The following is a 13,752-nucleotide window of genomic DNA, read 5'->3' as shown; positions in this document are numbered from 1 at the left end:
AAGAAAAGGCAAAAAAAAAAAGAAAAGGCAACTTCTTCTTGCCACTTATATGCAGATGTTGGTGTGATATTTCCGAGGACTGTTTTTCTCAGTCATGCAGTTACTCACGGAAGTCTTCATTACTGTTAATCATTCTGTAGCAGATCCTCTGGAGCCTGTCCCTCACCAGATCTGACCTTAAGTAGGATCTTTGACTGTTTACTTAACAAACAGCATTTCCTGGGAGAATCGCCTTCTCTTTTCTCTGTCCTAGACTTGCTATACGACTGCTTCCTGGTATAAAGCTGAGAAGTCTCAAGTCTTTCTAAAGTTTTTTCTATCAAAACTTTTTCCCTCAACGGTTTAGAATATAGTCACTCAAATGAGACTGGTATTCTTCTCATTTGGGCAAGACACATTGGGGAGCTGGGTAGCAGAGCACTTTTCATAAGGGCAGTGGGTTTGCTCTCACTGGATAATTAGAAGTGATGCTGGAAATGAACACATACGTGTCTGGCCATTATATCCTGGCTGGGGATACAGCAACATTGCTGTATAGAAAATCAGCATTATTGGACAGGGAGTTGGGCAGGTCAAAGGTTCTGAATATAGATCAGGAGCCAGGAGGGAAGATCCCCCGTGTACCCAGGCTCTACCTTCCTGCTACCTCAGCCTGTGGGGCTGGTGTGCGACAGCTCCCAGCCATGCCAACTGGCCTTCTGTTCCCTGTCTTCTTGATGTGGGCTTAACGACCTCATTAAGATCCTTTGGGGTTAAAAAAAAAAAAAAAATCCTCTGGGGTTTTGCTCTTACTTCCAGTTTGAATCTGCTTTCCACTTTTCTTGCCCGCTCCTCATCTTTTCACTTGGATTTCTGACCCCGGCCTTGTTGCCTGCCACTCACTGCTTCCTTTGTCTACAGCTTGATGTTCTCAGAGAAATGCCGCCCGTGAAGGTGAGCACAGCAACCCCAGAGGGATTCCTCAAGCTTTGCTTCATGTAGAAGGACTCATCTCACTGATAGGTGACCTCATTCTTTTTTCAAAGAAATTCTTGTTATCTTTTTCTTATTAAAAAAAAAATTTAAATGCTCACTGTGGGAAAAAATGGAAAACTCAGAAAAAATATCAAAAGGAAGCTAGCTAAAGTACCTATTATCGCAACACCAATATATTGTGACTGTTTTGATGTACTTGCACTTAAAATGTGTATATGGTGTGGGTTTTGCTGGCTTCATTTGGATTGTATGAACGTCTGCAATGAAAAGAAACCAGTTGAAGAAGTGAGAGCCTTTCTAACAAGTTCCTACTAATGGATTTTTTAACTGGGCATTTATACATGGAGAAGAACATTCTTTGCATGTTGTTTGTTGTTCAATTTATGAAACAACTGTTAAATGCTTAAACATTGGTTGTAAAATTGAATTAGTTTAACAGTTTTAGTAGAACTGCTATTTTGAACACTTCCAATACTTTAAAAGACAGGTAAAATACCCAGATGTATCATTACAAACTTAACACACTTAAATCCATTCTGAAAAATCCACAGTGCAAATTTCATTCATTTAATTATTTACACACTAATTTTCACTCATCCCAGGACTGTAATATATTGACTCTTGGCCAGAGTTGACATGATCATAAGGGTACCAGAAACCAAAGAACACCTTTACACCTTCCTGGGTTATAGATCTGGTTTCTGACCCATGGTTTGTCAGGCGGTGCATGGTACCAGTTGGGCTTCTTCCCCCACGGTGAGTCAGACCCTGGCTACCAGGCATCGGGATAAACTTTACTTGTGAAATCAGTCAGACCTCTATAATTTTCAGTATATGGCTTCCAGGTAGGTTTTTATTTTCATTCTAGTCCCCACTCCTAGCCCACCCTCCTTCTGCCAGAAATGATTTACAGCCTGTCTCGCTTGGCCAGTGTTCTATAACCCATTGTCCTGTCATGATGATGTATTGGCGTGATCTATTAATGTTATTAAAAGTTTATATATGCCTTTTGAATATTTTCTTGAAATTTGTTGGGCATTCTAGAGGTTTCTCACCCGCAAGATGAAGGATTGGCTCTACTTAGGTAGAATTATTTGGTAATTGTTCATTTTGCTGATTTATCATCTCGGACTATGTTTCTCCATCTCAGATCATGTCTGCCTGATGGTTGTGTGACTGTCAGTGCCAGACCCCCTTTTCACCTGGCTGTTTTTGTCACAAACTGTGTGTTCTTCGGTCCTTTCTTATCTTGGGTCACTTCCTTGATTTTCCATGGCATTCTGGCTTAGAGTTCCTGGTTTTTATTCTTAGGGTATAAAGTATACTATAAATAGTGTAAAAAAATATCTATATTCCATAGACAGATATAGAAAAAACAAAGCACCTGTATTTTAATAACACTTCCCACCTTGCTAAAATCAATACAAATAATTATACATGCCTTACTTTATCAGTTTGTATTATAATTTCTTTTCTGTACACTTTGTACTGTTCTCTTTTGATGATTGCTATGAACTCCTGGCCTTTCACAGACTTAACTAGGGTTAGTATCTTCTTTTTTTTTTTAATTTTTATTTATTTATGATAGTCACAGAGAGAGAGAGAGAGAGAGAGAGAGGCAGAGACACAGGCAGAGGGAGAAGCAGGCTCCATGCACCGGGAGCCTGATGTGGGATTCGATCCCGGGTCTCCAGGATCGCGCCCTGGGCCAAAGGCAGGCGCCAAACCGCTGCGCCACCCAGGGATCCCGGGTTAGTATCTTCTATTCTGATGGATCAGATTGACTTGCTTTGGTCAGTGGTTGCTCTTCTGGGTCAGCTCCTTTGTCCTTGTAGCACTGTACCTGACATTATTTGAAATATCCTTGCTTTGTGGTCACAATAGGATGTTCCAGTCTTAACCATAATTATTTCTGCTTTAAGACATGAAATCAACTACCCTCCAAGGAATCCTTTGCAAGTCATAGGTTCATAATGATTTTTCTAGTGTGATGGATGAGGGTTCTGGATTCTGCTTTTCTTACTGTACAGAGTTTCTTAGACCATTAAGGCACCGACCACAGCAAGCTGCAAATGAGCCTGCCTCCCTCTGTGTCATGGTTGTGCTCCTGCTGCAGATGATGTCACGACTGCCCCAGCAGTCAGGTGTTCAAATGCAGTGACGATGCCAAAATAGCACACATTTGGGACTTGTGTTTGTTATTGTGGCTCTGGTGGCCCCACTTGTGGTTAACCAGTTGTAGTTCCAAGCGCACTGACCATTGAGTGAAGAAGGGCTCCTCTATACAGGAGGAGCTCATCTGCAGTCAGGTGGCTGCCTTGCTAACCAGGTAGATTGTGTCTCTGGCCCTCAGGCTTTAATGCAGAACTCTTCATGTCTTACACTCTATGCTCTAAGGACCTTTCAAAAAACCAGTTGATGGCTTATGCCAAACTCATGGAGTATCTGACAGAGAACATATTGCATTTATAAATAAACTTCGTACAAATGGCTTCTTAACCCAAAGGGCAGATTCTAATTTTGTCTTCTCAAGAGGGTAATGTAGAGATGGCAATGTTTGGGATTAAGATGAGGAATGAGGAGTTACATCTTATGTAGCTTTAAATCACTCCTTGTTCAAAATTCTCCCCACACTCTAGACCATAGTCTCTCCTCCTCTTCCTATCCTGAAGTACTATCAGGACTGTATCTTTTTGTTCTACTAAATCCTAAGCTCTTTGAGACCACGAACCATGCCTTGACACTTAACACAGTACATATACACCAGTGATGCCAAATTAAGCCTCTGGAGTTCATATTTTTTAATTTTTAGCTGGGTTAACTGAACTCATTTCTCTACAGTAAGGCTGCCTCAAGATTTTTTTTTATTTTCGATTGAATATTAGGTGAAGAAGACTAGACTTTGACATGATACTGGCAGTGATGTATATGATTAAGATGGAAAAATAATTTAGCTCTCTAGATAAAACCATTTGAAACCCAGAACCAGTGAGGGAAAATAGTAAAAGATTCTTAGTGTTGAGAATGGGGAAACTGCTGTGATAAGTTCTTAATAAGTTAATTATTATTAATTGGTTATTAATAAAGGACATACATATTTAACAAAGATCATAGTAATAATAAAAACAAAAAAATATATGCCTGGAACCATTCAAAGTACTTCACAGAAACAATCTCATTTAATCCTCATGGTGTGCCTATGTGGTACATACTGTTAATAATCCCATTTTGTAATGAAGGAAGTTGAAGTACAGAGAGGCTAATAAGGTCACACAACTGATATATGGAAGAGCTGGGATTCAAAACCAGGTTGTGTGACCCCAGATCCTAGACTATTGCTGGCTTAGCTGTTGGCCTCAGGAAGGAGTCACGTGTTTCCATGCTACTAAGAAAATTCTAAAGACAGCATCCAACTTGAACTTGAGCTCAGACCTCTTAACTGTTAATTTTAGGGAATTTTAAAATGAGAAATCACAGAACCTCAGAACTGGAAAGACCTTGAGAAGTTACTTTTGTCCAGGTCTTCATTTCACAGATGAGAAGACTGAAAGCCGTGGATTATGTGACTTGCTCAGAGTCACTCACATTCTAGATGGGGACAGTCTTGCAGCCAGTATCTGGGTCTTACGATTCTGGTTCCATTGTCTTTCTGGCTAGGCCTGTGGCCTGGATTTATAAACATTCATCTCACTTGCTACACCATAAAGTGAACTGCTCATGACGTGCTCCAGAAAAGCTTTAATAAATTCAACTTCTACCTTGTGAATTTGCATTTCATTACTATAAGACCTTTTATTTTTTATTTTATTTTTTTAAAGATTTTATTTATTTATCCATGAGAGATACAGAGAGATGCAGAGAAAGGCAGAGACACAGGCAGAGGGAAAAGCAGGATCCATGCAGGGAGCCCGACGCGGGGTCCCAGGTCTCCAGGATCATGCCCTGGGCCAAAGGTAGCGCTAAACCGCTGAGCCACCTGGGATGCCTGACTATAGGACCTTTTAATGTGTTTATTGAAAGTAGTAGGAAAAGCCCTGAGAGGTTTGTGTTTTTTTTGTTTTTTACTTTATTGCTTCCTGTACTTGAACTGATACTTGTACAAATGGGAGCACGTGGGCCAGTGAGGCTTTAGCTACCCTCAGGACAGTAACTGGCCTCACTAAGTAACACAAATGTACTGTCCCTGTGGTGTGATAAGAGATTCCCTATTTCACACCAAGTACGTTCTTATTTGGGGGAAGCTAAGGGATGATGACCTTAATTTACTTGGCTTCCTTTAGCCCTTCCTTTCTTCTTAGCCCTTTGTGTCGGCTCTTAAGCATGAAAGGTGCTTAAAAAGTTGTGTTGAAGAGCTCCAAGAAATTAAATTGGTGTTTTTTTTTTTATACCAGACAGGCTCTTTTTTAAGAATAAGACCTTGGATTTCCTATATGCTTCAGGTAGTGAATGGCTTCATTTCAATTAAAATGCTTGGGAGGGAGTGGGCTGCTATTGCTGATTCTTTTCAGCACAGGAATAATAGATAAGTGCATAGTAAACTGCCCTTTTGAGTAATCTGCTTGGAAGTGCCTCCCACACATAAATTTGTTATAAAACTCCCACGCTGTGAAAAGTGGTGTTTTTTTAAAAGCTGATTAATTTAAGTAAGCTCCAACATGGGAGACCATAAATGTTGATAATTGAAGCCAAATAAAAAATATACATTAATATTTTAAAAATTTTGGTGAAAGTATGTATATGCAAATGAGATTTCTAACTGATCCATACTAATTTCAGAAAGTCTCTTATTTAGACTCACTTTAAACATGAAGATTGTTCAATCTAAAAGATAACTTCTCAGCACCACCTTGTGGTAACTTTTAGTTTAACCAGGATATTGGTTTATTGTAGGATTTATATTACAGCATACAATGGAGAACTAGAAAATATAATTGGAACTAGTCATCTCATTTCTTCAGTACCACGGGGGAAAATTAGCACTTTTGTTTAGTATATTAGTTATAGTTCCTATAACCAACAGACCTGTATTTTGTGAAAGCCTAAACACTTATTTTAGGAACAGCGTGGTAGAGAAAAATACTTTTTATGTAGTAGATATTCCATGCAAAGTAATTAGATGAATGAATAAACAGAGGAAATAACGTGAAAACAATTGTGTCAAGGTTACCGACTGAGCACAGCTCTCATAGTCCCTTTCCAAAATTGACATGAAATTAGTAAAGTAGTAATTTTTTTAAAAATTGCAGTAAGAAAGGATGCCATCCACTGACCACACAGATGAGATAGGATTGACCAAGAAACAAGACCCAAGGCCACAGCCCAAAAATCACTGGATGCAGCAGAGCAAGGAGCTGCCCTGGGCCTTGAGTCCTACAGCCAGCGTTACCGGGTGTGGACCGAGTCTTCTGATTATTCTGTATAGCGGCCACGTGCAGGCAAGCTAGGGGGCCCCCTCGTGGTGTCAGCCCCGTGTTTCCACATAGGCTTCCTAGAACTGGCTCGTGTCCTGGGAACTTGTGGCCAACAATGACAATAAGCAAGTCTCGAGCCCCAAGATGAGCCCCAAATCAGGAAATACCAGACACTTGAGGGAAACCAGAGCTCTGAAAGTGGCATTAGATTAAACAAGAGGTGACACCCAAGGAATGAATGAAAATATTAAAATATGTGCTATTGGGGGCAGCCCGGGTGGCCCAGCGGTTTAGCGCCGCCTTCGGCCCAGGGTATGATCCCAGGGTCCTGGGAGTCCCGTGTCGGGCTGCCCGCATGGAGCCTGCTGCTCCCTCTGCCTGTGTCTCTGCCTCTCTCTGTCTCTCTGTGTCTCTCATGAATAAGTAAATAAAATCTTAAAAAATATATATGTGCTATTGGTAATTTATTCAACTTATCTACCTAATAATAGGTACTTCTTGAACACTTATGCTGACAACAAAAACAAAGATAAAATTAAGAAAGAAGAAAATTGGATAGAGATGATATTAGAAAAGAAACTAATAAGATTTATAGTTACCTAAATTTTGACTGTGTAACATGAAAATAGAAGCATGGATCTAAAATTCTAGATGATCTCAACATTACATATGTTGGGAAGTAAATGTATGAATATTTCAAGGATCACAGATAATCATTAGTTTTGGCTTTGATAAAGAATGTCAGGTTTGAAGTAAATTAAAACTATAGCAGAATATTAATATAAGTACTACACATTAAAAGGCAACACTGGGGGGGAAAAACCCACAACATTTAACATGGGCACCTGGCTGGCTCTGTCAGTAGTTTGCGTGACTCTTGATCTTGGGCTTATGAGTTCGAGCTCCACATTAGGCATGGATACTACTTAAAAATAAAATCTTTTAAAAAAACAAAACCGGGACGCCTGGGTGGCTCAGTCGGTTAACCATCTGCCTTTGGCTCAGGTCATGATCTCAGGGTCCTGTGATGGAGCCCCACGTCCAGCTCCCTGTTCACAGGGAGTCTGCTTCTCTTTCTCCCTCTCCCTCTCTGCCCCCCTGCACCCCTTGCTCATAGTTGCTCTCTCCCTCAAATAAATAAAATATTAAAAAAAAAACCCTACAACATTAAACAATTATAGATATAAAACTGGTTGTTAGAAGACATTTTATGGGTGCTTCCTACTTAAATTTTATTGTCACATTTTCAAAGTTTCTCCCACTAAATTAATTTTATATTTCTTTGTAGATTAATTCATGTATATTTTTAAATTTAGTTGTAAAAAGGAAAAATGCAAATCAAGTGCTATGAAAGAAATTGAAGAAAGATAGAATGATTTTTTTTTTTTTGTCATTTCTTAATGTGTGGCTTTTATTTTCCTGGAATTCTTTTGGGGCTTTGCCATACCTATCCATTTAATTCTGTTTAATTTTATAGTACCTGTTAATACAAAGGAACAGTTGAAGAGGTTGACATTTCATTTGTTCCTCATGATGTGGGCTCTCTTTTAACAGGAATATTTTTTCCATGTAATAATGAGTTGAGAAGTGGTTCATAAAATATTACAGTTTTGAAAATGTCAGCCTGCTAGTTTTAATTCTAATGACTTGTTTGGCATGAACCTTTGGTAATAAAATCTATAGAGGCTGTGTAAATAGTTCTATATCCCTGATAATCTCTAAAGACCTAGAATTTAAACTAAGGAACGTATCCTGTCTTTCTAGCTTTGAATTATGAATACATAATGCCTATTCTATATTGAAGAATGTTCAGACTCTAATATGTTTTCCACCTGTGGGCAAGACGCAAAAATAATATTGGAACTTAGTACTAAAATTACAACTACCGTATGTTTAAAATGTCATTTGTTCTTTGTTCTTTGGTTTTAGTTTTGAGGGAAAAGGGAGGAAACCAAAGAAAGATAAACTCCTCCTCCTCAACAAATATTTAAAATTCAAAAAGTCATTAATAGGAATTTCCTGCAGGAAGGGGACGTGGAACAATTTGTTTGAAAAATGTCTACCCTCACACCTAACAAAAGGCAACACAGAATTAAATAACATTTTTTGGCTATCAGATCTGCAAAATTTTCAGGACGCCTGGATGGCTCAATATTTGAGCATCTGCCTTCGGCTCAGGTCATGATCTCGGGGTCCTGGGATCGAGTCCCACATCAGGCTCTCCGCAGGGAGCCTGCTTCTCCCTCTGCCTGTGTCTCTGCATCTCTCTGTGTGTCTCTTGTGAACAAACATATAGTATTTAAAACAAAAAAAAGATTTGCAACATTTTCATTGACTATCAATTCTGTGGTAAGCAGACAAAGAAAATGGTGTCCCTATGTGGTGGCAGTAGATTAAGGTCACGCGCTTCACACTGGGTATTATTCTATATGTTGGCAAATTGAACACCAATAAAAAATAAATTTATCAAAAAAAAAAAGGTCACACGCTTCAGCAGGTTCTTGGGTTCATCTAAGCATTTGGTATCTCCTAACTGCTTTCCACCATGTCCGGCACTAGTTGCCCAGAAGAGGAGAGAACCCAGTCAGCTGACAGCACAGCATCAAACACTAGCTCTTCAGTGAGAGACTTCATGACACTGCACGTAGTCATCCATGTAGCCATCTGGAAGCTGTTGTTTGTTTTGTTTTGTTTTGATTAAAGATTGTATTTATTTATTTATTCATGAGAGACAGAGAGAGAGAGAGGCAGAGACCCAGGCAGAGGGAGAAGCAGGCTCCATGCAGGGAGCCTAATGTGGGACTCCATCCCAGGACTCCAGGATCATGCCCTGAGCCAAAGGCAGATGCTCAACCGCTGAGCCACCTGGGCGTCCCTAGAAGCTGTTTTCTTTGGTTCCCCAGTTGGCCGCTGAGGTGCTAAGAAGTGAGACTCCTCTTGGGTACGAGAGCCTCCCTGGCAGAGAGCCTCAGCCCTAGGAGCCAGTGTCTATTGTAACACCTTCCCAGTGGGCTGCCCAGTTTCCTGCAAGGACTGTGGGAGTTAGAAGAGTCACCAAACTTGGGCATCACACACTTAGGTGTTCATATCAGGTATTTATTGTTCCTTCAAATCATTTATCAATGGGGATTATTTTTCTCCTCAGCAAAGATGCTTACTAATGTGGTTATCATTGGACCTTTATGGGTTCCTAGGGGAACAGAGCCAGAATGTTAAAAGAGTCAAATTCTTTCACAGAAGGGAACAGGGTTTTTGCTAACCCTTAACTCACAACTAATGAGTGTAATCTCTTTTAGAACGCAATTTGACCCTATATACTAAAAGCTTTGACTGTGTGTATATCCTTTCAACCTGGCAGTTTTGTTTTTAGAGATTTATTGTAATGAATAAGATGTATATACAAATGTATCTGTATATAGGTAGATTTGCTGCAGCATCATTTGCAGTGGGGAATAATTAGTGACCATCTAAATGCAATTGGTTAGGTAAAATACAGTATATTCATATTTAAGGATCCTGTGTGAGTTTTTGGAATAAGTATTTCCAGAAAAAAAAAATTGAAAGGGTTTATATCAAAATACTTAGTGTTTAACTTTGGATGATGCTCTTCTGTGTACTTTTTATTTTAGCCGTGAATCATTAATGTTTAACTTTGACCATGCGCTGCTTTTCTAAATGATTGTGTTTTACAGAAATGATCAATGAAGGTTACTTTAAATGCATGCTCCTTGAATTGAATAATCATACATTTTAAAAGTTTAATACCATTTAAAGAGGCTTGATCTTGAACTCCTTTAATGAAATTGTATGCATTTTATAATCTCCTCAGATGTATCTCACATCAACATCTGAAGTGATGATCTTGAAATATTTCAAGCCAATGAAATCATTCTTAGTTCATTGTATAAATTATTGTAGAATTGGCTAATTTCCCATTACAATCTCACAAATTACAAACCTATCAAAATGGATAATAAGTGAATACAGATTTTTTTAATTGTTCTATAGGATTAGTCTTTGGGATTGAGAAGATTAGGATCAATATGGAAAGAAACTGTGGCTCAGTGATTAAATGGGAAAAGCCGTATAATCAGATATTTGCACAATTGGTAAAATTTAGATGCCAGTCCTCAGATCCTTTTGTCAAGTTATTGGTAGGTTAGCGGGTACCATCGTTACTTCGTAAGGGACTTTATCTACACAGACACACACACACACACGCACACACACATACAATTTATTCTCCATCTTCCACTTAGTAGCATGCCCACATCATGGTTTATTGGTAACATCACCCTGTGGGCTGGTAGTCTTGCCACTCTGTTTCAGAAAATGTAGAACAAATACATCCTCAAGGAATGTGTGGTACTTAAAGGAATATCAGAAAGGAAAATATAATATGAACTGTACTTTCAACAAAAAAAGAATCATATATGAAGTATTCAAAGAAATGTTCCTTGGATTTATTACTGGCTATTTTGTATTGTTGTGTCTCTTATTCTCCCTAAAAATGGGTAGTAGAGAGTTAGTTGACCCTATGGAAACGCCACATACTCTACAAGACCAGTCTTTGGGACTTAGACTACAGTTTTAGTCCCCATCCTCCAGGGACTGTGTTACCTTAGAACTCAGTTTCCACATCTATAAAATGAATGGATTAAATGAGATAATCTCTTAGGTCTTTCCCAACTAAAAAAAGCCCTTAAGATTTAAGAAATTTTTAACACTAAGATTTATGATGATAAAGTTTCTGATCTGATCATTTTATGTTCTGTCTTTCAGTTTATACCTGTTCAAACTCGGAATAGCACCTCAGATCCAGGATTTGTTGGGCAAAGTAGACTTCACAGGTACTACTATTGATGATTTTCACATTGTCATTTGCTAAGAAAATGTATCAATACTTTTGTTTTCCTTTTTATATCATCGATTCCCTTTTTTCCTCTATATTGATCAGGGGAGAAAACTTTATTATCTTGTTTGTATTCAACCAGTTTTCCTTTTCCCCACATTTGTGAAATGGGAAACAGACTGACTTCTTCATAAGGTTCTTGTTTAGAAATGCCCCACCTTCTTGATGAAGACACTCCCCCCCCCTTTTTAAATAATAGTGTAGCATTTTTAATTTTCTTTTTTTGTTTGGTTGTGTTTTTTTAGAAAGTGCACATGCAGTGGGGGAGGGGTGAAGGGAGAGAGAAGGAGAATCTTAGGAGAGAGAAAGACAAACTCAAGCAGAGTCCATGCTGAGCATGGAGCCCCAGACATGGGGCTCAATCTCATGACCCCAGGATTACAACCTGAGCCAAGATCAAGAGTCAGTTGCTTAACCTTACTGAGCCACCCAGATACCCCCTTTAATGTTCTTTATTCAGAAAAGTAAGCCTTGCATTTCTGGGAGAGAGAATGTAGGATGAAGACATTTCTTGATATGAATATATTCATTCCTGCCTCCATCTCTGTATTTTTCTTTGATATTTTTTGTTGTTCTTTTTCAGAGGAGGAAATTAGTAATATGAGAAAAGAACTTGAGAAATATGGAATACAAATGCCATCTTTCAGCAAAATAGGTGGTATTCTTGCAAATGAACTGTCAGTGGATGAAGCTGCTTGTGAGTCTGTTTAAAATCAGAACTTACTATTGACACAAGACTTACCCATACTTTATTTATTGATTTTGGTTAAAAGAAAGAGAATATTTGGAAGATGCTTTCAACCCCCTTTTGAAGTTATTATATGTGTTGTAGATGTTTAAGTTGAGCATATCAGAATATAACCATGTAATTGATTTTGACTTTAAACACCTAGTTCTGCAATGTGGATTAAGAGTGTTTAGAAATATTTTTATTATTCAAAATATTTCTTTGCCTTCTATGTCAGCACATTTTAGCGGTAGAGTGCTGTATTGTCTTTTTGTCTTGTATGTTAAATTGCCAGTATCATTTGGATACAAACTGGTTGTTTAACAGAGTCCACTTCACCCTTTGGCCCCCTGGTGGTTGGTTCATTTTAGCCATTCAATGGGCACGGAATAAATCAATAGGGATTACGTGATGGTGAATGCTAAGACAGGACCCAAGCTAGATGTGCAGGTGGAGAGGTTGTCAGAGGGGTGCTCTGTGAAGTGTCTAGGATGTCTTTTTTTTGGCCTTTTTAACGGGAAGCTGAAGAAGAAAGTAAAGCTGCTTACATTTGTGCCATGTCCATCCAACTATCCATGTTGTCTTTGGCTCATAAAAATCTTTCTCTTTGTATCTCTCCAGTGCATGCTGCAGTTATAGCTATTAATGAAGCTATTGAAAAAGGAATAGCAGAACAAACCATTAAAACGCTAAGAAACCCAAATGCAGTTTTAACTTTAGTAGATGACAGCCTTGCACAGGAATATCAGAAGGAACTTTGGGAAGCCAAGAAAAGAAAGGAGGAAAATGCAAGACTAAAGGTATTCAATTAGATTTCTCAGTATGGGTATGAGTGGCTAGTTTGAAAAAGCCTTGATGTTAACTGACGGTGGTCTGGTGGTCTCTGTAGCCCTAGGCAGTTGGCTTGTGTGAAATGTGAGGGTAAAAGCGGACCATGCACTCCGTAAAGAAATGAGATTTCCCTTTATGTTGATTCTCAGAGGTTACAAGGATTCAAGGTCAGGTCGTAAACTGATGATTCACCTGGGAAGTGTGGAAGTAGATCTTCCCTTGCTCAGGATGAGCTGCAGATCCTGTATTAGCCAAATTACCTGTAGGTTTATGAATAGAGGTTCACAGTTCCATGTGATGAAGTGAAGAGATAATGTTTTTTAATTTACTCTCGAATTTTGCCTCCCCTTCTCGGCAAGGCAGCCGGATGTTGACCCAGTGCTTTTGCCTTACTCTCTAGCTTCACTGAGGACGTCCCGTGCGGAGCTTCCACGTCTGGCTGCCTTTCATGTCCCCTTTGGCTCTGTTACCAGAACTTTCCACTTTAGCTTACTGCCTTTTCTCCACTTGCAGTTCCTGACAGCAAGTGGCGTGCTCGCCCCGCCCATCTGCCTCCAGGTGCCTCCAGGTGGCTGCTGGCCTGGCTCCCATCTGCTTTGGTGCTACCAGTCTCCTCTGGTTCGCCTGTGCGTTTCTCCATGTCTTTTCTCCCTCCTGCCTCTGCGTATGGAGATTCTCTAGATCTGACCTCGAATCACTTCTCTCTCCTTCCTCAGACAAGCTCATCCACTTGCTGAAGAAATCAGTTGTCAGCTTGATACCAAGCCCCTCAAATGTTCCTCCAAGCGACTTCATCTCTCTGTCCTGTGGACCTTGTCACCGTGTAGGAAGAGTGCTTGTCCTACCCTGCCCTCCTCACACATGTGCTCCTTGCTCAGTTCCCTCAGCAGTGTTTC

The 13,752-nt window shown here is 39.4% G+C and overlaps 1 protein-coding gene across 2 annotated transcripts in view; it reads left to right on the top strand.

Annotated features, from left to right (window-relative positions):
- IQGAP2 (IQ motif containing GTPase activating protein 2) overlaps positions 1-13,752 on the top strand; it is a 287,229-nt gene that overhangs the window by 164,793 nt on the left and 108,684 nt on the right. For both annotated transcript variants that reach the window (XM_072794591.1, XM_072794582.1), the window contains exons 6-8: positions 11,169-11,236; positions 11,882-11,995; positions 12,647-12,825. In XM_072794591.1, coding sequence (XP_072650692.1) covers positions 11,169-11,236; positions 11,882-11,995; positions 12,647-12,825 — 361 coding nt within the window. The remainder of the gene's footprint in view (positions 1-11,168; positions 11,237-11,881; positions 11,996-12,646; positions 12,826-13,752) is intronic.

Source organism: Canis lupus, chromosome 2 (genome assembly GCF_048164855.1).
Source record: "Canis lupus baileyi chromosome 2, mCanLup2.hap1, whole genome shotgun sequence".
Classification (NCBI taxonomy): Eukaryota; Metazoa; Chordata; class Mammalia; order Carnivora; family Canidae; genus Canis; species Canis lupus.
This window is presented reverse-complemented; position numbering and strand designations above follow the sequence as displayed.